The sequence below is a fragment of the Phyllobates terribilis genome, unplaced genomic scaffold (assembly GCF_046119375.1).
Source record: "Phyllobates terribilis strain yellow unplaced genomic scaffold, ASM4611937v1 Scaffold_7__3_contigs__length_470593459, whole genome shotgun sequence".
NCBI classification, from domain to species: Eukaryota; Metazoa; Chordata; class Amphibia; order Anura; family Dendrobatidae; genus Phyllobates; species Phyllobates terribilis.
This window is the reverse complement of record NW_027362767.1, coordinates 250975192-250997071: the sequence shown is the minus strand read 5'-3', so window position 1 is coordinate 250997071 and position 21880 is coordinate 250975192. Positions and strand designations below refer to the sequence as shown.

Genomic DNA, 21880 nt, shown 5'->3' with positions numbered 1-21880 from the left:
TTAATTCATAGCTTTGATGCCTTCAGTGTGGATGTACAATTTTCATAGTCATGAAAATACAGAAAAATCTTTAAATGAGAAGGTGTGTCCAAACTTTTGGTCTGTACTGTATATCTAATTGATAATTTTGTATTTTAATATTAGCTTTATAAGTGTTATTTCGTTGTATCTAATATAGAGCTGTCTCTGTATGAAGCTTTCCTTTGTTTCTGAAACTATAGTAAAACTAGATATAATCAGTCTTTAAGGAATTTAGCAGAATACATAATTTACGACTTTGTTTTTCCCAACTTATCTTCCTTTTTAGGTAACGTAATGTAAGCCATTCCCACATTCTTGTCTTTGTGGTTTGTAATAAAAACTTGTAACCAGGCATCTGAGTGCAGACAAGCCTGGGACACAGACAGAATTGGTTGTGTTTCTCTTGTCTCCGATCGATTGACTCCCTGATTTGATCAAAACTGGCAAAAGTGTGAAACCTCTTGAGTTTCTCCTAAAACTTTTCATATAGGTTTCTCCATCATTACTAAATCTCTTCCTACCAGATTGTTATAGGAAAACGTGCAGGCCAATGCCGAACTCCCGAATGCGATTTTACATTGCTCGTCTGCTCCATAATACAGACCAGGCTTCCAGCCAGGGATGCTGCTTTCTAGCGCTGGCAGGTCATCGATACAATTCGCCTGGTCACTGCTGCAAGGAAATAAACGCAGAGGTTATAAAGAAGTCAATGAATTAAGCTAAGAGAGCTGATATGTGTTGTGTATGATCATAGCATGGGGGTCTATTGTGATAATCCTCTGATAATACAGTGCAGTCCTATGTAAAACCACATAAGGTGGGCCACAAGTGGGCACTCTTAATAATGATGATTAACTGGGTACCTGAGAAATTGAAGGAACTGCTCCCTACTACAATCTGACCATGTCAGGTGGACACTGTTGTGGCTTCCCTCAGCGGCCATGATTTTCCCACCGCCACCGCAGTGGTTTCCTGTCCCATCATGATTTATTCCAAAACTGCAGGGAAGAGGATAAAATATCAAGAGCAAGGCAAACATCAAAAAGTCTGACTGGCTGCTAAATAAATAACTGCATATGTCCATGTATACACGTCTTCTGTAGTAATCGGCCCCCATTTTTCACCTGTGTCCAATTTCGTGAGCTATGGTGATCCCCAGATCAAATCCCGTGTCTTCAGTGATGACGCAACTCCAGGAGGAGGAACAGGCGCCTCCTAACTGGGTGACACCACGTACTTGCTTGTTTCCATCAGGTAACTCCAGGTCAAACCTTCAATAGGAGATTGTATATTTGTTTATAAATTTTCTGATCCACAATCCAAACACAGTACGGTAGTTTCATATGGACCTGATCCAATTGCATCATTTCAGCATGGGAACATCCACACCAAAATCTGCAATTGTAACCTCTGGCTGAAGGTCATTACAAGATGTCTACTTAGGCTGGTGGTAGAGTCCGACAAACCAGAGATGCTCCCTGATCAAACAGGTACAAATCCGAGTTTGGATGCTATCCTCTTCTTCATACCATCAATCATAGGAAGATGGCCATTACAAGATGTTCACATGGACTGGTGGTTGAGTAGAGTCGTAGGAACCAGAAGTAGAACCAGGAACAAAACTGAGCAAAGACTCTACCATCTTCCTCATGCCATCAACAAGAGAAAAGTTCTGAAGGCCATTACAAGATGTCTGCATGGACTGGTGGTTGAGTAGAGCCCTAGGAACTAGAGGTAGAACCAGGAACAAAACTGAGCTAAGACTCTACCCTCTTCCTCATATTATCAACACGGGAAGATTTCTGAAGGCCATTATAAGATGTCTACATGAACTGGTGATCGATTCCCAGAAATCAGAGCTTGTACCAAGGACAAGGCCATTTCAAGATATTTTTACTGTATACCTGGTGATATAAAGGACCAGATCAGCGTGTTGAGGGTCAGAGTCACTAAGAGGATTTAGGGTTCTGCTCCACTCACAGACACTCATCAAGGAGGACATGAGGTTGGCACCGATCTGGATTCCTGCCTGATGAAAGCAAAGTTTGAAAAACATGGTGAAACATCCTAATCCTGATGTTTTTACTATCTATTGTGCCAGTACATGCACCAACACCCTGGCTTGTGGATTCTTGGTGGGTACTGGCTTTACCTTTGGCAGATATGAGCAGGTCAGTGGATTCTGTCCAGTAGAAGACAACTAAAATTGGTGTTCAAGAACCATCTCCACAATGTCATGGAGCCATTGTAAGATTGAAGATTGAAGTTAGCAATCCAAACAAATATGCATATAACCTAGACGAGACCTCATTACCTCTGGCTCAGTCAGAATGATCATTTTCACCAGATGGACACGGAGCGTGGCACCGAGAGACACATCTCTTAGTAATTCTGCTCCCTATAAAAGGAACAGATAAAAGCTCAGCTTCACAACAATGGTGGGTGGGTGGCACCTCATTTGAAATCTAGTATTTTTGGTGCAGGTATATTTTCCATATACATGTTCAGGCTGCAATTAAGCTTTCTAAATACCCTGGCCAAGGCAATGTGACCTGTTGGTGCAAATTTGGGCCCATCTCCTCAGCACATGGCACCAAGTTACTTCCCTCTAGGTATGCACCCAATATTTATAGATGACCTCGCAACTTGAAATGTGGACCCTGTGTCATTGATGCGTTGGAGCCAACTAATCCTAGGTAAAATAGTCGAAAAGGCATTAGCAAAATCAAATTTACTCATGTAGCCCACTGAAACTAAAGTATGTGTAAGGAGGTGAACTGTTGTTGTCACATTCCTTTCTCTGAAGACAACAATCGTGTTATTGTGATGTAATGTGATGTATAGTGCGATTTGTGGTGTGCATTAAACATATTGGTGATATTGATTAGGTGTGTAGTTTGGTCATGGGGGCAGTTAGAGTTGGTGTTTGGGACTAGCCCAGAGTGGGATGTGATGAGTTGCAGGGAAGGTGACAGTTTTCTGTCAAAGAATCAGATGGGGCCTGGAGTGCATGGGAAGAAGACCTTGGGTCCCATGTGAGCAGTGCCACATTCTGGGGTGTTCCTAGGTGAGAGGAGACTGAAGTAAAGGAATAGCGTGATCCAGAGCAGAAGTGGCTAAGAGATTAAGTGATCGTTTGGGGACAGGTACAGGGAGAGAACACCTAGCAGAAAGGTCCAGAGTTTATAACTCTTAAAGGTAACGGGCCTAAACAGGACTGACTATGTGAGACGAATAGATTGTCCCGGGTGGGAGTTCCAGAGCGTCAGAGAGCTTAAAGTTAAGTCTGGCCATACTGGCACCCTAAGGGGAAAGAAGACGCAGAAACACGGGGCAAGTAAAGGACTCTTGCTAAGCAGGACTGTTGAGTTAAGCTGGGTTGTGGAGAAACAGTGAGAAACGGTACATACTGAGGACAAAGAGAGAATAACGGCGAAAAATGAATAAAGAGAGGAGAAGGAAGGAGACTGAGTGGAAAATGCTTTGAGTTGTAAATAAAATGTTGATAAGGCTGTGTACCCGCTATCTCTTGTATATATTCCCTACCAAGCTTCCGTTCAGTAAAAAGTTTATTTTTGAATGGTGATCTCCCTCATTGAACTGTCCAACACCTAGTCCTCACAAACCAGCAATATAGGTTACATGTAGCATGGACGGGTGTAGCGCCCTCACAGCACAAGTCCACACACCCAGCCAGGACACACATTTTCATGTAGCGTGCCGGGGAGAAAGACATGAGTACCTCGCCCACGGGTACTGCCCCGCACCACGTTACTTATGCACACATGAAAGCATAAAAGGTTATGACTGGTTAAATGGGTAGCGCTAGCTTCTCTGAACTTTTGAATACCTGATGCATTATATTGAGCTTTGAGTGCTGGTACACGGTTTGATCCTTCTCTACCAATGTGATCTCACAGGTTTCTAGAGAATTGAAAGGCTGCTTTCTCACAAATATGAATTCAACTTAGTCATTACTGTCAACCAAGTCAGCAATGAAAAATGAAACGTATATACGTACAATATTGAGGTTGGTCAGAATATATCTTTCTGTGTCCTCCTGATGGAACTGGTAGACATCATGACCCACAATCACTAGAAGCTCCAAATGCTTCACACCAAGAACAGCTCTTTTCTGTAGTCGACGAAGACGAGGAGCATTTAATGACTCTAGAAGAGGATGCAAGATAATATCCTAGAACCAGATATGGTCTAAATCGGTGGCGTCCAATCTGTGTCTCTCCAGTTGATCCAGCACTACAGCTCCAAGTAGGTCCTCATCACCACAGGTTTTCTGATTCTTCAATGATCGGAGAGCCACAGTTTGGAGAGCACCCATCTAAATCATCTCTTCGCCCTCATTCTTATACCTTTATTTTCCTTGGATTCATTCCCAACTCGAAAAATTATATGAGCGTTCCATAGCTCCAGCTCAGGACTCGGAAGCAGATGTTTCTCCTTTACCGGCTGGATGGAAAATTGCTCCATGTCCATGATGAAAAACCCATGCTGAAAGGAGAAGACAATAGTTGACCTTCAAGAACTCGGATAATTTATATAAAGACACATGATAAAGTTGGAGTATATGGATTTAACCCACTATTTGTCCTTCGTAGTAAGTGATTGCAGATCTTGCTCCTTCTGAATGCAGAATAGTTCCTGTTGATCCACAGGAGTTTTGACGCAGACTGTGGTAGGAGGCATTTAGAAAACGCTCTGTAGTTATTAGTCTTTCTTCCCCTGGAAATGCGAAGACGTATCTCTGCTGAGGCGTTTGTATGGTACAAACATTAACAAAACATGGAGAGGATATATTGGGTCCTTCTTTACAGGTACATGTCAGATTACCCAGATCCACTTTAAATGCTAAAAAAAATAAAAGTAAAAAACAAATAAATAAAACCACAAAAACTATCATGAGAAAATAATGTAATTAAATCTCTAAAAATATCATCACAGTTACAGGAAACAATATTATTTCTGACATGTTTTTACAACTCAGGATGGCAAAATGTTCACAGAACACAATTTAATTACATTTCTACTAAAAGCCAGATGTCGTTCAAAAATACAAAATAAAATACATAAAATCACAAATAAATAAATTCAATTTGGTGCTTTTTTTTATAAAGTTACCTGCAACATTTTCCTGGCCAAAATATGAAATCAAATCTTCCGAGTGTAATGTTTTCAAAAATATCTAAAATTAAGACAAAAAGCAAAACTTATTTTTATTTAATTGCATGAAAAATAATTTATTTGCAGCAATTATTGAGTTATAGTGTTTCTTTTTAATAGAATATAAAAAAAAAATCAATTCAAGTTTCAATTAAAATAAGTGAGCAAAGGGACTTAAAAAGTAGCCCACTAGGAGTATGTAAACACTGAGTTTTTTTTTATGAGTTTTTGGAGCAGAAACTTTCCAAATCCTCCTCAAAAACTTTAGAGCTTCAGCTCAGTTTCCACTAAAAAACTCAGCAAATAGACTAACTGTGCACATTCCCTTAAAGGGGTTATCTCAACTTCTATCTTAAGGAGGGTACCACTCCTCTGCTTCCCCGCTTCCTGCTTACCAAGGGGAAGTGCACTCCTGAAGTGAGACTCTGAATCACTACTCATGGGCAAGTAGTGAGACAGGGTAGTCAAGAGGTCAGATACCAGGAGGGCTTGTAGTACAGACAAAGGCGTGGCCAGGTAATAGTCCGGGATCAAATGTCAGCAGGGTACGTCAAGGGAGTACAACAAACGGATAGTCAGAGGCCAAGTCCGAGGTCAGATACCAGAATTCAGAGACCGCCAAAAGCAGAAGGGATAATCCACACAAATAGTCAGAACAAATCTGAGGACAGCAACAAGATCAGGAAGTCAGACACAGAACAAGTACACACCCCTACAGTGTCCATTTTAGGACATGATCAGATATCAAAATCAAACATCAGAATGATGTCAGTTTGAGGCTAAATACCCTGTCTGAGAACTGATTCTGACAAGTGATTCTGACAAGTGACTTTGACAAGTAACTTTTACAACTGTAATAATAATAAATAAAAAAAAAAGTACCTGTTCACTGATGGGACTTAAACCCCAAATTCTGGGTCTTAAAGCCAGTGCACTAACTACTGAGCTATAAACTCAGCTGTAAAAACCTAGGAGTTCTCTTTGGTTATATAATTTTCAGTGCAAACTCGTCTAAAACTCATTGGGACTTATGGACAGACTGCAAGCAAGCCAAATTCAAATGATGTTTGATTTTGATGTGTGAGTCCGATGTGTGACTTTCTTCAAACATCAGAATCAGAATCACAATGACTTTTAGCCACCCTGAGTATTTTCATGGTTGATCTCATAAGACAAGAAAAGCTATCAGTTAGTGTCACTTGACTGGATAGCTTAATGGTAAGGCATCAGCTTCTGAAACTACAGTGTCAGAGTTCAAATCCCAATAGGAATAAGAATTGTTTTTAATTATGCCTATTTAGCACACAAACTACAGGGGTGTTTTACTTTTAATATCTGACATTCTGATTGTCATCATGACGTGTTAAGAGTTTCAGACATGCTGTCTATTTGCATGGTAAATTACATAGCCAAAGTAAATTAGGAGGCAATAATTTACTACATATCTATTTCCAAGTGACTTTATATTTGCATAATTTCTTAAAGTGGTCTAATAATAAAATGTCTTTATTGTAGATTTTTATTTCCATCCACCCAAGTACTGGCTGCAAACTCCCAATTTACTTTGGCTATGTAATTTACCATGCAAATAGACAGCGTGTCTGAAACTCTTAACACGTCAGGATGACAATCAGAGTGTCAGATATTAAAAGTGAACTCTAACACTGTAGTTTCAGAGGCTGATGCCTTACCATTGAGCTATCCAGTCAAGTGATAGTAACTAGCATCTTTTCTTGTCTTATGAGATCAACCATGAAAATACTCAGGGTGACTAAAAGTCATTGTGATTCTGATGTTTGAAGTCACACATCAGACTCACACATCAAAATCAAACATCATTTGAATTTGGCTTGCTTGCAGTCTGCGCATGAGTCCCAATGAGTTTTAGACAAGTTTGCACTGAAACTTGTCTACTTTTGTTTGGGACAGCTCAGCTACAGGATCCCACTCTGACTAGGGCGCGGGAAAGGGTGTTAGAGGTAAATGGCGTAGCTCAACAGCCCGGTGGAGATACTGTATTTCCACGCATGGTAGTCAATGGTGAGTTGTTCTATAGGGTAGACAAAATCAGGGACCAGTTCGTGGAACAGTTAGTGGTACCTCAGTTGTACCGTCGGGTGGTTCTGGAATTGGCACACACAGACCTGCTGGGTGGACACTTAGGGGTTAAAAAGACGCAAGAGCGTATCTTGCATCGGTTCTTTTGGCAGGGGATTTACGTGGAGGTCCAAAAGTACTGCGAATCCTGCCCCGAATGTCAGTTGACCACACCCACCGCAAGTTTCCGTAGCCCATTGGTACCCCTGCCAGTGATAGAGGTACCTTTTGAATGGATTGCAATGGACTTAGTAGGGCCCATTGTAAAATCCGCTCGTGGCCACCAACATATACTGGTGTTCGTCGACTATGCCACCAGGTACCCGGAGGCTATACCGCTACGCCACACCTCGGCAAAACTGATTGCACGGGAGCTGTTTGCCCTGTTCTGTCGCCTTGGACTACCTAAGGAGATCCTGACGGATCAGGGGACACCTTTTATGTCCAAAGTGACAAGGGAACTGTGCAAACTGCTAAAAATTAAACAATTGCGCACCTCGGTGTACCACCCTCAAACCGACGGTCTAGAAGAACGGTTCAATAAAACCCTCAAGTCCATGTTAAAAAAAGGTGGTTTCTAAGGACGGAAGGGATTGGGACATGTTGCTACCCTATTTGATGTTCGCCCACCGTGAGGTACCCCAGGCTTCCACAGGGTTCTCTCCCTTTGAGTTATTGTACGGCAGACACCCTAGGGGTCGGTTGGACGTAGCCAAAGAGAATTGAGAACAAGAGCCGACTCCACACATAGGAGTATAATTGAACACATGGCTAGTATGCAGGACCAGATCGTGGCGGTCATGCCCATCGTGAAAGAACATCTGTTAGATGCCCAGACAGCCCAGAGGCGCACATATAATAAAAGAGCCAGAGTCAGGTCTTTTAACAAGGGTGATCGCGTGTTAGTACTGGTACCCACAGCCAAGAGTAAGCTCATGGCCAAGTGGCAAGGGCCATATGAGGTCCGAGAAAAGGTGGGGGAGGTAAATTACCGGGTGTATCAGCCCGGAAGGAGGAAACCTGAGCAGCTTTATCATGTAAACCTGCTAAAACCTTGGAAAGATCGAGAGTGTTTAGTTACAGACGTCACTCCCGGCATGCCGTCAGAGAGTTCTCTACCTTCAGCCTGGGATGCGTCCGGGGGAGAGGTCAGGATAAGTGATGCTCTCACTAAACAGCAGCGACGGGAAGCTCGCTCACTGGTGCAGCACAATACCCACGTGTTCTCAGAGCTACCGGGTAGGACTACAGTTCTTCAAAATGACATGGTCACCGAACCTGGGTTAATGGTGCGAATGAGAACGTACTTGGTACCCGAAGCCCGGAGGCAAGCCATCATGGATGAATTAAACAGATGCTCCAGTTAGGCGTCATCGAGGAATCACGGAGTGAGTGGGCTAGCCCCATCGTACTGATTCCGAAACACAGACGGATCGTTACGCTTCTGTAACGATTTCCGGAAACTAAATGAAGTGTCGAAGTTTGACCTTTATCCAATGCCCAGAGTGGATGAGCTGATTGAGAGACTGGGGCAGGCCCAGTACTTTACCACGCTCGATCTCACCAAGGATTACTGTCAGGTACCCCTCACGAAATCGGAGAAGGAAAAGACCGCCTTCATAACTCCGGAGGGTCTATATCACTATGTGGTCTTAACTTTTGGGTTACATGGGGCCCCAGCTACATTCCAGAGATTGATGGACATAGTGCTCAAGCCTCATCAGGAGTAGGCGTCCGCGTTTCTAGATGATATTATCATCTTTAGCACCGACTGGCGTACGCATCTATCCCAGGTACAAGCAGTGCTGGATTCTCTCAGAGCCACTGGGTTAACGGCAAACCCAAAAAAATGTGCGATAGGGCTAGAGGAAGCCCGATATTTGGGGTATGTGATTGGCTGAGGAGTTATCAAGCCCCAAATCAATAAAGTTGAGGCCATAAAAAATTGGCCTAAACCGTCAAGTACAAAGCAGATGAGGGCGTTCCTTGGCATCCTTGGGTATTACCGCCGGTTAATACCTAATCTTGCTGGGAGAACGGCGGCCCTGACCGATCTCTTGAAAGGGATAAAAAAAAAAAAAAAAAAAAAAAATCGGTAAAGGTTCGGTGGAACCCTCAGGCAGAAGAAGCCTTTCAGTCCATGAGGTTGGCCCTGTGTGGACAGCCGGTCCTCATCAGCCCCGACTTCAAGGAAACCTTCATTGTACAGACAGATGCCTCAGAGGTAGGTCTAGGGGCGGTATTGTCACAAAAAGTGAATGGTGAAGAGCACCCGGTCACCTACTTGAGTAGAAAACTTGTCCCGGCAGAGAAAAACAATAGCGTGGTAGAGAAAGAGTCTTTGGCTATTAAGTGAGCCTTGGAATCGCTACGTTATTATTTACTCGGGCGTCAGTTCCGCTTGGTGACAGACCACTCACCCTTGGTATGGATGAGAAATGCGCGAGTCACCAGGTGGTTCCTGTCACTGTAAAATTTCAGTTTCTCTGTAGAACGCAATGGCAATGGGAAGTCGCAGGCAAACGCGGATGCCCTGTCCCGGGCACCCTGTATGGTGTCAAATGTTCAACCCCACAAGTTTGAACAGAGGGGGGGGGATATGTGAGGCAGTGACCGGGATCATATACGAGGGACGTTATATCTCCCCCAGAATGTGCACAGAGACCTATTAAATCCAATGAAGTGCATTGCAGTCACAAACTTACCTGCGGCTGCAATGCAGGAATGAAGGTGAGCAATGACCTGGTCAGGCTATCAGGCTAAGGCAGATTAAGTAAAACCCAGCAGGGCCTTCATTTCTTGGGGGAGGCTACAGGAAGGCAGTGGGGCGGCCTCCTCCCTCCAACCCGGGTATTCCAGTGGCTCTTGCCACAGGTCCTTTTAAAAAAAAACCTGCATTAAGGATTAGTGTTGTTCAGTGTTGGGACCTGCTAGGAGGATAGCAGGAAAACTCGGCAGGACTGTGTATAGCTGAACCCACGCCTGGGAAGGCTCTGAGCGGCCCGGCGTGGCCGTTACCCACGGCAACCATTGTGTATGGACTTTCTGTTAACCCGACTGCGAACCGGAGGACTTTCTGTTAACCCGTGAGGTGCTGAAATAAAAGCTGTTTATGTTGGACTTGCTTGGGTTACTGCCTCAGTTAACGCAGTCTTACAATACACACACATACAGTGTGTGTGTGTGTGTGTATATATATATATATATATATATATATATATATATATACCGTACAGACCAAAAGTTTGGACACACCTTCTGTACATTCACACTGAAGGCATCAAAACTATGAATTAACACATGTGGAATTATATACTTAACAAAAAAAGTGTAAAACAACTGAAAATATGTCTTATATTCTAGGTTCTTCAAAGTAGCCACCTTTTGCTTTGATGACTGCTTTGCACACTCTTGGCATTCTCTTGATGACCTTCAAGAGGTAGTCACCGGAAATGGTCTTCCAACAATCTTGAAGGAGTTCCCAGAGATGCTTAGCACTTGTTGGCCCTTTTGCCTTCACTCTGCGGTCCAGCTCACCCCAAACCATCTCGATTGGGTTCAGGTCTGGTGACTGTGGCGGCCAGGTCATCTGGCGTAGCACCCCATCACTCTGCTTCTTGGTCAAATAGCCCTTACACAGCCTGGAGGTGTGTTTGGGGTCATTGTCTTGTTGAAAAATAAATGATGGTCCAACTAAACGCAAACCGGATGGAATAGCATGCCGCTGCAAGATGCTGTGGTAGCCATGCTGGTTCAGTATGCCTTCAATTTTGAATAAATCCTCAACAGTGTCACCAGCAAAGCACCCCCACACCATCATACCTCCTCCTCCATGCTTCACGGTGGGAACCAGGCATGTAGAGCCCATCCGTTCACCTTTTCTGCGTCACACAAAGACACGGTGGTTGGAACCAAAGATCTCAAATTTGGACTCATCAGACCAAAGCACAGATTTCCACTGGTCTAATGTCCATTCCTTGTGTTCTTTAGCCTAAACAAGTCTCTTCTGCTTGTTGCCTGTCCTTAGCAGTGGTTTCCTAGCAGCTATTTTACCATGAAGGCCTGCTGCACAAAGTCTCCTCTTAACAGTTGTTGTAGAGATGTGTCTGCTGCTAGAACTCTGTGTGGCATTGTCCTGGTCTCTAATCTGAGCTGCTGTTAACCTGCGATTTCTGAGGCTGGTGACTTGGATAAACTTATCCTCAGACGCAGAGGTGACTCTTGGTCTTCCTTTCCTGGGGCGGTCCTCATGTGAGCCAGTTTCTTTGTAGCGCTTGATGGTTTTTGCAACTGCACTTGGGGACACTTTCAAAGTTTTCCCAATTTTTCGCACTGACTGACCTTCATTTCTTAAAGTAATGATGGCCACTCGTTTTTCTTTACTTAGCTGCTTTTTTCTTGCCATAATACAAATTCTAACAGTCTATTCAGTAGGACTATCAGCTGTGTATCCACCAGACTTCTTCACAACACAACTGATGGTCCCAACCCCATTTATAAGGCAAGAAATACCATTTATTAAACCTGACAGGGCACACCTGTGAAGTGAAAACCATTTCCGGTGACTACCTCTTGAAGCTCATCAAGAGAATGCCAAGAGTGTGCAAAGCAGTCAACAAAGCAAAAGGTGGATACTTTGAAGAACCTAGAATATAAGACGTAGTTTCAGTTGTTTCACACTTTTTTGATAAGTATATAATTCCACATGTGTTAATTCATAGTTTTGATGCCTTCAGTGTGAATGTACAATTTTCATAGTCATGAAAGTACAGAAAAATCTTTAAATGAGAAGGTGTGTCCAAACTTTTGGTCTGTACTGATATATATTAGTGTAATAAATATTTTTATAAACATTTTTTTAAAAAAGTGCACATATTTGGTATCGCCGCGTCTGGAACGTCCCGTTCTATAACACTGTCCCATTAGTTCACCCCTTCAGTGAACACAGTAAAAACAAAAATAAAAAAGATGCAAAAAACGATACTTTATCATCATACCACCGAACAAAAAGTAGAATAAAACGTGAAAAAGACAAATTTAAATAAAAACGGTACCACTGAAAACATCATCTTGTCCTGCAATCAATTAGCCGCCATACAGCTCCATCAGAGATAAAATAAAACAGTTAAAACTCTCATAATACAGAGATGCAGAAATAATTATTTTTTCTATAAAATAGTTTTTATTGTGTAAAAGCGCCAAAACATAAAAAATGATATAAATGTGGTATCGCTGTAACTGTACTGACCCGAAGAATATAGCTGCCTTATCAATTTTACCACATGCGGAATGACATAGAAAAAATCCCAAAAAACAATTTCCAAATTGTTGGTGTTTGCTCATTCTGCCTCCCACAAATCGGAATAGAAAGCGTTCAAAAGATGTCATGTGACCGAAAATAGTACCAATAAAACATCAAATTTTCCCACAAAAAAACAAGCCCTCGCTTGACTCTGTCAGCCGAAATATGGAAAAATTATAGCTATCAAAATATTGGGATGCAAAAACTTGTCTTAGCAATGAAAAGTATCTTATAGTGTGTGACAGCAGCCAATCGCACCGACCCGAAGAATAAAGTTGTCTAATCACGTACGAGGAGTGGCGTAAAAAATAAATAAAACCAATTCTTCACCTGCTGTTGATTGGTTCTTTCTGCCTCCCAAAGATCGCAGTAAGGCTCGGCTCACAGTTATCCTGAGCTCTACGCTGAGCGCTTACACCAGGGTGTAACCTCTGAAATATGTGATTGAGACGGAACCCCCAGTGGAAGATTCCCTATAATGAGGCAGATGGAGGCACTGTGGACGCTGTCTGGCCTGTGATCCGGCGGTGTAAGTCTTTTTAGGCGTGCATAAAAGCGCAGTCCACCACAGTTTTGTGCACTTCTGAAAAGAAGGACAACGCTGAACAGAGGCCAGACTGCTGCCTCATTATAATGATTGGATCCATCGGGGATTTCATCTGAATCACGTCACTTGAAAATTTAGATGGAAACCCCAAAGTAAGTGCTCAGCGTAAGAGCACCGGATAAATGTGATCCAAAATGTTATGTAAAATGTTCCTAACAAAATTTTCAAATCAACTCACAAAAAAGCCCCCACTCAGGTCCATCATATGTTAACGGAAATATTGGGGGCTTCCACATTACAGGTAGCACAAAGGCTCTGGAAAAGTGAAATGGTTCCTCGCCCCCCCAAAAGAAATTAAGCAAATTCTGCGCTTCCAAATCCAAATGCCCCTCTCCCTTCTGAGCCCCACAGTGTGCCTAAACCACATTTAGCGTCCACTTGTATGGTATTTCTGTAGCGATGAGAGCCCATCTAATTTACAGGTCCATGTCTCCAGAAGCATGAGTTGAGCACAATGGTTACTACAACGTACTGGTCACCACAAAGGCAGTTTGCAATTTTTACTCAGCAACATCCACTGCTGCTTGTTTTAGGAAAGCACCCATGGAGTCAAAATCGTCATTACACTTGTAGATAAATAACCAAAGTGGGGTCACTTGAGGGGGGATTCTGCTCTTCTAGCACTTAGGGTCTCTGTATATGGAACCTGCAAATTATTCCAGGAAAATCTGCGCTCCAGGAGGCAAATAGCGCATCGTCCATCCTGAGTCTCACCGTGTGGCTAAGCAGTACTGTACGAAGGGCTGCCACCAGGAATTTCAGGGCCCCATACTGGCAAAATTTTTAGGCCCCCCTGAAACTTTTCCCCAGGCTCAACCCCAGCTCCACCTCAACCCCAGCTCCCCCTCCACCCCTCAAACCTTTCACAGTTCCACCGCCCACTCTTGGAAAAACTCCACTTCTGCACCACGTCCTCACCAATCACACATTAACAGTTCCCATCGAACACCACCTCACATACAAAGCCAGCAGCTTTTGTTTTGGCCAAAAGATTTCTTAAGCCGCCACCACGACAAGGACACTCTTCTGGCCCGGCCTTACTCTACTCTAACCTATTAAACATTTCTTATAATACCCAATACTCTTTTTAAGTATATTTTTCTTTAAGGGAATTTGTCACATACATTTTTTAAAAATGACCAATAATATCACATGCAAGGGACAAATACCGTTACACCATAACCAGACCACATATTACTACCACATAGTAACCGAATAATACCACGTACAAGAAGGGACAAATACCGCCACACCGTGACCAGACCACATATTACCACCACATAGTGACCGAATAATACCACATACAAGGAACAAATACCGCCACACCTTGGCCGGACCACATATTACCATGACATAGTGACTGACTACTACAATACTGATCATTAATAAAAAAAAACACAATACTAATATTACCATAAGTGCCATTACGCAAAGGAGCTCTGCACATAATATACAGTGTATAGTGTAAGTGTACAGGTAATACAGGGATCACCAGTGACAATATACACAGGAGCTCTGTATATAGTGTCAGTGTACAGGTAATACAGGGATCACCAGTGACATTATACACAGGAGCTCTGTATATAGTGTCAATGTACAGATAATACAGGGATCACTAGTGACATTATACACAGGAGCTCTGTATATAGTGTCAATGTACAGATAATACAGGGATCACCAGTGACATTATACACAGGAGCTCTGTATATAGTGTCAATGTACAGATAATACAGGGATCACCAGTGACATTATACACAGGAGCTCTGTGTATAGTATGTAGTGTATAGTGTCAGTATACAGGTAACACACTGACTCACCGGTGATGTCTCTAGATGAAGTCCTTCATCTTAGCTTTTCTTGTTCATCCAACACAGACCGCCATCACTTCTAGCCAGAACTCGTCTCTGCAGAAAACACAGTTATCTAGAGCAGTTTCCGGAGCACATTCCCCAATTTTTCCCCAACTTCTACACTACACCAGATGAAGAAAAAAAGCGACATAGCGTGACCCTGCAAAGTAAGAGGACCACCCCCCTCACTGAAAACAGTATCCTCAAAAATAAAATACATAACAGCAGTAATAATATCCTTTATTTAGCCCCTACATTAATAATGTCCCACATCCTTCACCCATATGTACTCCATTCTGGACCCCATATGTCTTCATCCTGCCATCTTATGTTCTCCCATCCTGGCCCCATGTGACATCCTGCCGCATGTCTCTCCATTCTGCCCCCATGTGTTATCCTGCCGCATGTCTCTCCATTCTGCCCCCACGTGTCATCTCCCACGTGTCTGCCCCCATGTCCCATCTCCCACGTGTCTGCCCCCATGTCCCATCTCCCACGTGTCTGCCCCCATGACCCATCTCCCACGTGTCTACCCCCATGTCCCATCTCCCACGTCCCATCTCCCATCTCCCTTGTCTCATCCCTCATGTCCCATCTCCCATGTCTCAAAAAAAAAAAAAAAGTTCCCCCTTACCTTGCCGCTGTTCCAGCGGCGACGATCCTTTGTTGACTTGAAGCGCGGACGCCAGCCAGTCACAGGCCGGTACTGACGTCATATGCCAGCGATGTGCGCGTGATGTCAGCTGTCGGCCTGTGATTGGCTGGCGGCCGTTAACTATTGCTGTGCGGGAAAACTCCCGCACGGCGATAGATTTAAAGTGAACCTGCGTCCGAGGACACAAGTTCAGTTCGCTGGGGCCTGGTGATCCCCGCCCGGGCCCCTCTGCTCATGGGGCCCTATAAGCCAGTAAGGGCAGTAATGCACTATACAGCCATATATGGGGTATTTCTACATTCAGCAGAAATTGAGGGACAAATTTTGTTGCAATTTTTACCCATTTCCCAGTGTGAAAATGTAAAATCTGGGCTAAAACCAAATTTTGGTGGTAAAAATGTAATTATTTTTTCTTCACTTCCAAATGGTATAAAATTCTGTGATGTCAATATGTTCACTGCACCCCTAGATGAATTCATTGAGAGGTGTAGTTTGTAAAATGGGGTCACTTATGATGGGGGTTTTGCTGTTCTGGCACCTCAGGGGCTTTGCCAATGTGACATGGCACCCTCAAACGAGTTCAGCAAAATCAACTCCAATATGGAGCTCCTTCCCTTCTGAGCTTTGTACTGTGCCTCAAAAGTAGTCTTCGACCACATATGGGGTATCAGTTTAATCATGAGAAATTGCATAACAAATTTTGGGGTCCATTTTCTCCTGCTATCCTTGTGAAAATGAAAAAAAAATTGGGGCTAAAAACATTTTTGTGGAAAAAATATTTTTTTGTCATTTTCACCGATCAACGTTGTAAAATTCTGAGAACCACCTGTGGGTTCAAGGTGCTCACCACACATCTAGATAAATTCCTTGAGAGGTCTAGTTTACAAACAGGGGTCATTTGTGGGGCGTTTCCGCTGTTTAGGCACATCAGGAGCTCTGCAAATGCGACATGACACCCACAGACCATTCCATCAAAGTCTGCGCTCCAAAACTTCACTCCTTCCTTTCTGAACCCTCTAATGCCTCTGAGAGTCTGCTAATTATTCCAGCCAATTTTGACTTCCAAAAGTCAAATGGCGCTCCTTCCCTTCCGAGCCCTGTCATGCTCCCAAACAGTAGTTTTCCCCCACATGTGGGGAATCGGCGTACTCAGAAGAAATTGCTGAACAAATTTTGGGGTCCATTTTCTCCTGTTACCCTTGTGAAAATAAAAAAAATGGGGCTAAAAGAACATTTTTGTGGGAAAAATGTGATTTTTTTTATTTTCACGGCTCAACGTTATAAACTTCTGTGAAGAACCTGGGGGTTCAAGGTACTCACCACACATCTAGATAAGTTCCTTGAGGGGTCTAGTTTCCAAAATGGGGTCATTTGTGGGGGGTTTACACTGTTTAGGCAGATCAGGGGCTCTCCTAATGCAATATGGCGTCCGCTAATGATTCCAGCAAGTTTTGCATTCAAAAAGTCAAGTGGCGCCCTTCACTTCTGAGCCATGATGTGTGCCCAAACAGTAGTTTTCCCTCACATATGGGGTATTGGTGTGCTTGGGAGTATTTGCAAAACAAATTTTGAGGTCCATTTTTTCCTGTTACCCTTATGAAAATAAAAAAAATTGGGTCTAAAGTAAAATTTTTGTGAAAAAAAGTTAAATGTGCATTTTTTTCTTCCACATTTCATTAATTCCTGTGAAACACCTGAAGGGTTAATGAACTTCTTGAATGTGGTTTTGAGCAAATGGAGGGGTTCAGTTTTTAGAATGGTGTCACTTTGGGGTATTTTCTGTCATATAGACCCCTCAAAGTCACTTCAAATGTTATGTGGTCCCTAAAAAAATTGTTTTGTAAATTGTTTCGTAAATTTTGTTGTAAAAATGAGAAATTGCTGGTCAACATTAGTTTCAACCCTTATAACTCCTATAAAAAAAAATAATGTTTCAAAAATTGTGCTGATGTAAAGTAGACATGTGGGAAAAGTTATTTATTAACTAGTTTGTGTGACATAACTCTCTCATACAAATTAAAAGTTTGAAAAGTTTTTTTCACAAATAAACGCAAGTCATATTGAAGAAATTTTACAATTTTACAATATGTCACGAAAAAACTATCTCACAATCAGGGTATGTGCACACGATGCAGAAATGAAGCAGAAAATTTCTGCATCATTTCTGCATCTCCCTGGCAGAAAAAACGCATGCAGATTGTGCATGCGTTTTTCCTGCAGAATACATGCGTACCCACATGCAGATTGACAAGCGCTTTCCAGGCGATTTTAGCATCACCTGGAAAGTGCTTGACAACTTCACACTATATAAATCCATGCAAAACAGCATGGATTTATATAGTGTGACCCGAGAGAGTGTATATACTTACCTCCGATGGCCCGCGCTGTCCTGCTTTACACTCCGTTCTCCCGGCTGCCGGCAACTTTGAATTGAAAGACCTGCCGACGTCAGCGTCACGTGACCCGTCACATGACTCTGACGTCAGCGCAGGTCCTTCAACTCACTGCAAGTGCCGGGAACCAAGCAGGAGCGCTGCGCGGGCCGACAGATGGTAAGTATATATATATTTTTTATTTTATTCTTGTTTTCCAGCTTTTTTAATGGTACCTGGGTGTGGAGGAAACTCTCCTCTCCTCTACACCCGGGTACCATCCGCACATTAGAACGCGCCAATAACGCAAGTACAGATGCAGTCTTGCGGAATTGGCGCGTTCTAATGCAAGTCAATGGCGGCGAAAACGCTGCGTTTACGCAAAATTAATTGACATGCTGCGGATTTTTGAGAGCAGCGTTTACGCTGCGGAAAAATCCGCATCATGGGCACAGCACATGCGGATTTCAATTGGGGAACATTGCTGCCCTTCTACCATGCGTTTTTCATGCGTTTCCGCGGCGTTTACGCAACTGCAAAAACGCAGCGGAAACGCATTAAATACGCATCGTGTGAACTCAGCCTCAGTGGGATCCGTTGAAGCGTTCCAGAGTTATTACTTCATAAAGTGACACTGGTCAGAATTGTAAAATTTGGCCTGGTTATGAAGGTGAAAACAGGCTCGGGGGTGAAGGGGTTAAAAATATTACAACTTAATTCTTTTAAAAACATTTTTAAAGATCAAAGTAAAGGGATCCATTTCTTTTTTTTAGCTCAGTACATGCTCTAACATCTAATGTTTGTAGCACAACATGATCTGAAGGCAAGGGTCATATTCCAAAAGCTGAATACAAACACGTGCAGCAGAAATCTCGTGAAAAAAGTACCTCTGATGTCCTCCATGGCACAGAAAGCCCCGGCAAGGGCACAAGTAGTACCAGCAATAGGAGACGGGGTTGGACCATGCTCGTCAGAAGATAGCTGTCGATTGAAGATTTTTCAGTCTGCGGATCTGCACCAAAGTTAAAATACTTCTTTGGTTATTGATCAATCGCAGAGCAGGAGGCAGGGAATTCTGGGGGATTGAGGGATGTGTGTGTAGGGGGCTGGGCATGGCTGAACTGTTAGGAAACTGGCTGTCAGGACAATCTGTACTGTGAATATTGGTTGGGAATGAGAATATTGACCAAATCTTCCAAGGGATATAGTCTTTAATCTTTAAACAGCATTTTAATTACACAACCTTTATGACAATCTAACTAATTTTGTTACTTATCTTGTACTGATCCTGAGTTACCTCCTGTATTATACTCCAGAGCTGCACTCACTATTCTGATGGTTCAGTCACTGTGTACATATGACTCGCCCCCTGGGCCGTGGGGTACTCGGAACCGGGCAATAGGGAGACGATGGGGGTAGTAGTGGCAACCCGGTCCCGTGGCTCAGGGTGGTCAGACCCGTGGCAGTCTTTTAGATGTTTTAAGTGATGTCCGACTACGCCACCCGTGGATTGCGGTTATTAGGAACCGCCGCTGCAGGGCAGACCGCTGGGGCTGATGATGTATGCAGCTGGGATGGTGTGACTCCCCACGGGAAGAGTGCGGCCCCAGGGCAGTGTAGTAGATGGTGGGAGTGATGGTGGTGAGAGTCCCAGTACCGGTAGTGCCAGAGGAGCGAAAAAGCACACAGACAACGTACTGCAGTCCAGGGTCTTTACTCACGGTTAATATCCAAGTCACTTCAGCTGGCAATGACTGCCCGAGCCGTGCTGCGTCCACCAAGTGAGGGGCTCGGTCAACTCCCAGGCAGCTCAGGAGTATGGCTCAGGACCCCCTTCAATTCTTCCTCTGGCCTGCCTCAACAGTGACCCACTTTTGTCCAGCTGCCGCGGAACTGCGCGGGTAGACGTGGGCCCCGTCCTCCGCTGTCCTATACGGTGCCTTCCTAGCAGGTTTAATGAGGTGTCGCACCAATAAATGATCACGACGTCCGGTCTTTGGCTGAGGGTAGTTTCTCCTCCACCAACTTGGGATCCGGCACCCTTAATCTGCCTGACCCTTCACCCTGTATTCTCGTGGGTTCTTAGGGTCCCTTCTTCCTTCTTGTTCCTGAGCCCTTCTGTTTCTTTCTCTTCTTTTCCCTTCTCTGTTCCTCCTTCTTCTCCTTTCTCGTGGAGCTGGGCTGAGAAGTAATCCCAGCTCCCCTTCACCTCCTCTCTCTCTCCACTCTCCTCCTCGGCCTCTCTCTAGGCCCACTCTGGAGTAGAGCTCCTACAGAGCCTCTACTCCCTGTCTTCTCCTCTCTCTGCACAGACTGAACTGAACCAAGATGGTGCCCACCTTTTATACCTCCCTCTAGACACATGAGCCCAGGTGACCAGCAACCAATGGGCTCCTATCTACGCTCAGGAACCAACCCCTTTCTGCTCCTACATCACTGGGTATTCCTCCCCCCTCCCCACTCCAGCCAGGGACATGGTCTGTCGTACCTGCATTTCTGTCTAATGGGAGTACCGTTGAGCTGTCCCTCGGAAATGGGGTGAGTGTGCTGTATGCAGCTAACTGAGTCCTGGTCCATACTCCATCCTTACCCGGGAGTGGAATACCACACCTCTGGCAGAGGTGCAATACCCCTGTAGCGGCCGAGCCCTCGGGGCGCTACACATACATTACTTATCCTGTACTGATCCTGAGTTACATCCTGTATTATACTCCAGAGCTCCACTCACTATTCTGCTGGTGCAGTCACTGTATACATATATTACATTACTGATCCTGTACTGATCCTGAGTTACATCCTGTATTATACTCCTGAGCTGCACTCACTATTCTGCTGGTGCAGTCACTGTGTACATACATTACATTACTTATCCTGTACTGATCCTGAGTTACATCCTGTATTATACTCCAGAGCTGCACTCACTATTCTGCTGGTGCAGTCACTGTGTACATACATTACATTACTGATCCTATACTGATCCTGAGTCACATCCTGTATTATACTCCAGAGCTGCACTCACTATTCTGCTGGTGCAGTCACTGTGTACATATATTACATTACTGATCCTATACTGATCCTGAGTCACATCCTGTAGCTCTTTTATTATAAAAATGAAAAACATAACAATAATAATAGCAGAAACATAACAAAATTAATAACCAGAAAATAAACAATGCAATGAACTGGTCCAGCCGCTCCCTCTCCCCTCACACAGATATTATACATATATACACAATAATAAGAACTTACACTACAGACTTCTGGTCTGGTTACCAAAGAAAATAATAACCACAAACAATAAATAAAATAAACATAAACAAAATAAACAATAACTGACAAATATATATACAAACTTTTTTTTTTTTTTTTTTAATTAATATAAAATAAATACTAACTATACAAATATATACAATACTAAACAAAACACCCCACACTCAAGCCCACCATTCCCAACCCCGGCACTGACCTGAGAGCTGGTCCTGCGTCTCATGCCTATATCCAACGTCCATAGGCCAGATCAGGCAGTGCCAGTTTTTCACCCAAATAACCAGTGTCCCTCAAGATGAACCCACCTCCCCCCTTTTCCCACCACCCAACCTAATACCTACACCCAAACCCATATATACAATATATACAGAAACAAACAATACAATAACAAACAATACAATAACCACAACTGACAAAGCTCAAGTTCGGCACATGCAGCCCTACATCACTGTCTACTGATCAAAACAAAACAAAAATCTATGGTGTCAGCAGCAGCCCACCACCAGGAGAGGAGATGACCAGACTAGGGAA

General features: G+C 43.6%; 1 protein-coding gene across 2 annotated transcripts in view; it reads right to left on the bottom strand.

The window, feature by feature from the left end:
* ADAMTS13 (ADAM metallopeptidase with thrombospondin type 1 motif 13) overlaps positions 1-19165 on the bottom strand; it is a 49379-nt gene extending 30214 nt beyond the window's left edge. For both annotated transcript variants that reach the window (XM_073640237.1, XM_073640238.1), the window contains exons 1-10: positions 18970-19165; positions 5158-5221; positions 4622-4887; positions 4392-4530; positions 4043-4191; positions 2336-2419; positions 1926-2050; positions 1146-1292; positions 885-1019; positions 543-693 (exon numbers count right to left, since the gene is read on the bottom strand). In XM_073640237.1, the coding sequence (XP_073496338.1) occupies positions 543-693; positions 885-1019; positions 1146-1292; positions 1926-2050; positions 2336-2419; positions 4043-4191; positions 4392-4530; positions 4622-4887; positions 5158-5221; positions 18970-19047 (1338 nt within the window). In that variant the 5' untranslated portion in view covers positions 19048-19165. The remainder of the gene's footprint in view (positions 1-542; positions 694-884; positions 1020-1145; positions 1293-1925; positions 2051-2335; positions 2420-4042; positions 4192-4391; positions 4531-4621; positions 4888-5157; positions 5222-18969) is intronic.
* Between the last annotated feature and the right edge of the window lie 2715 nt (positions 19166-21880).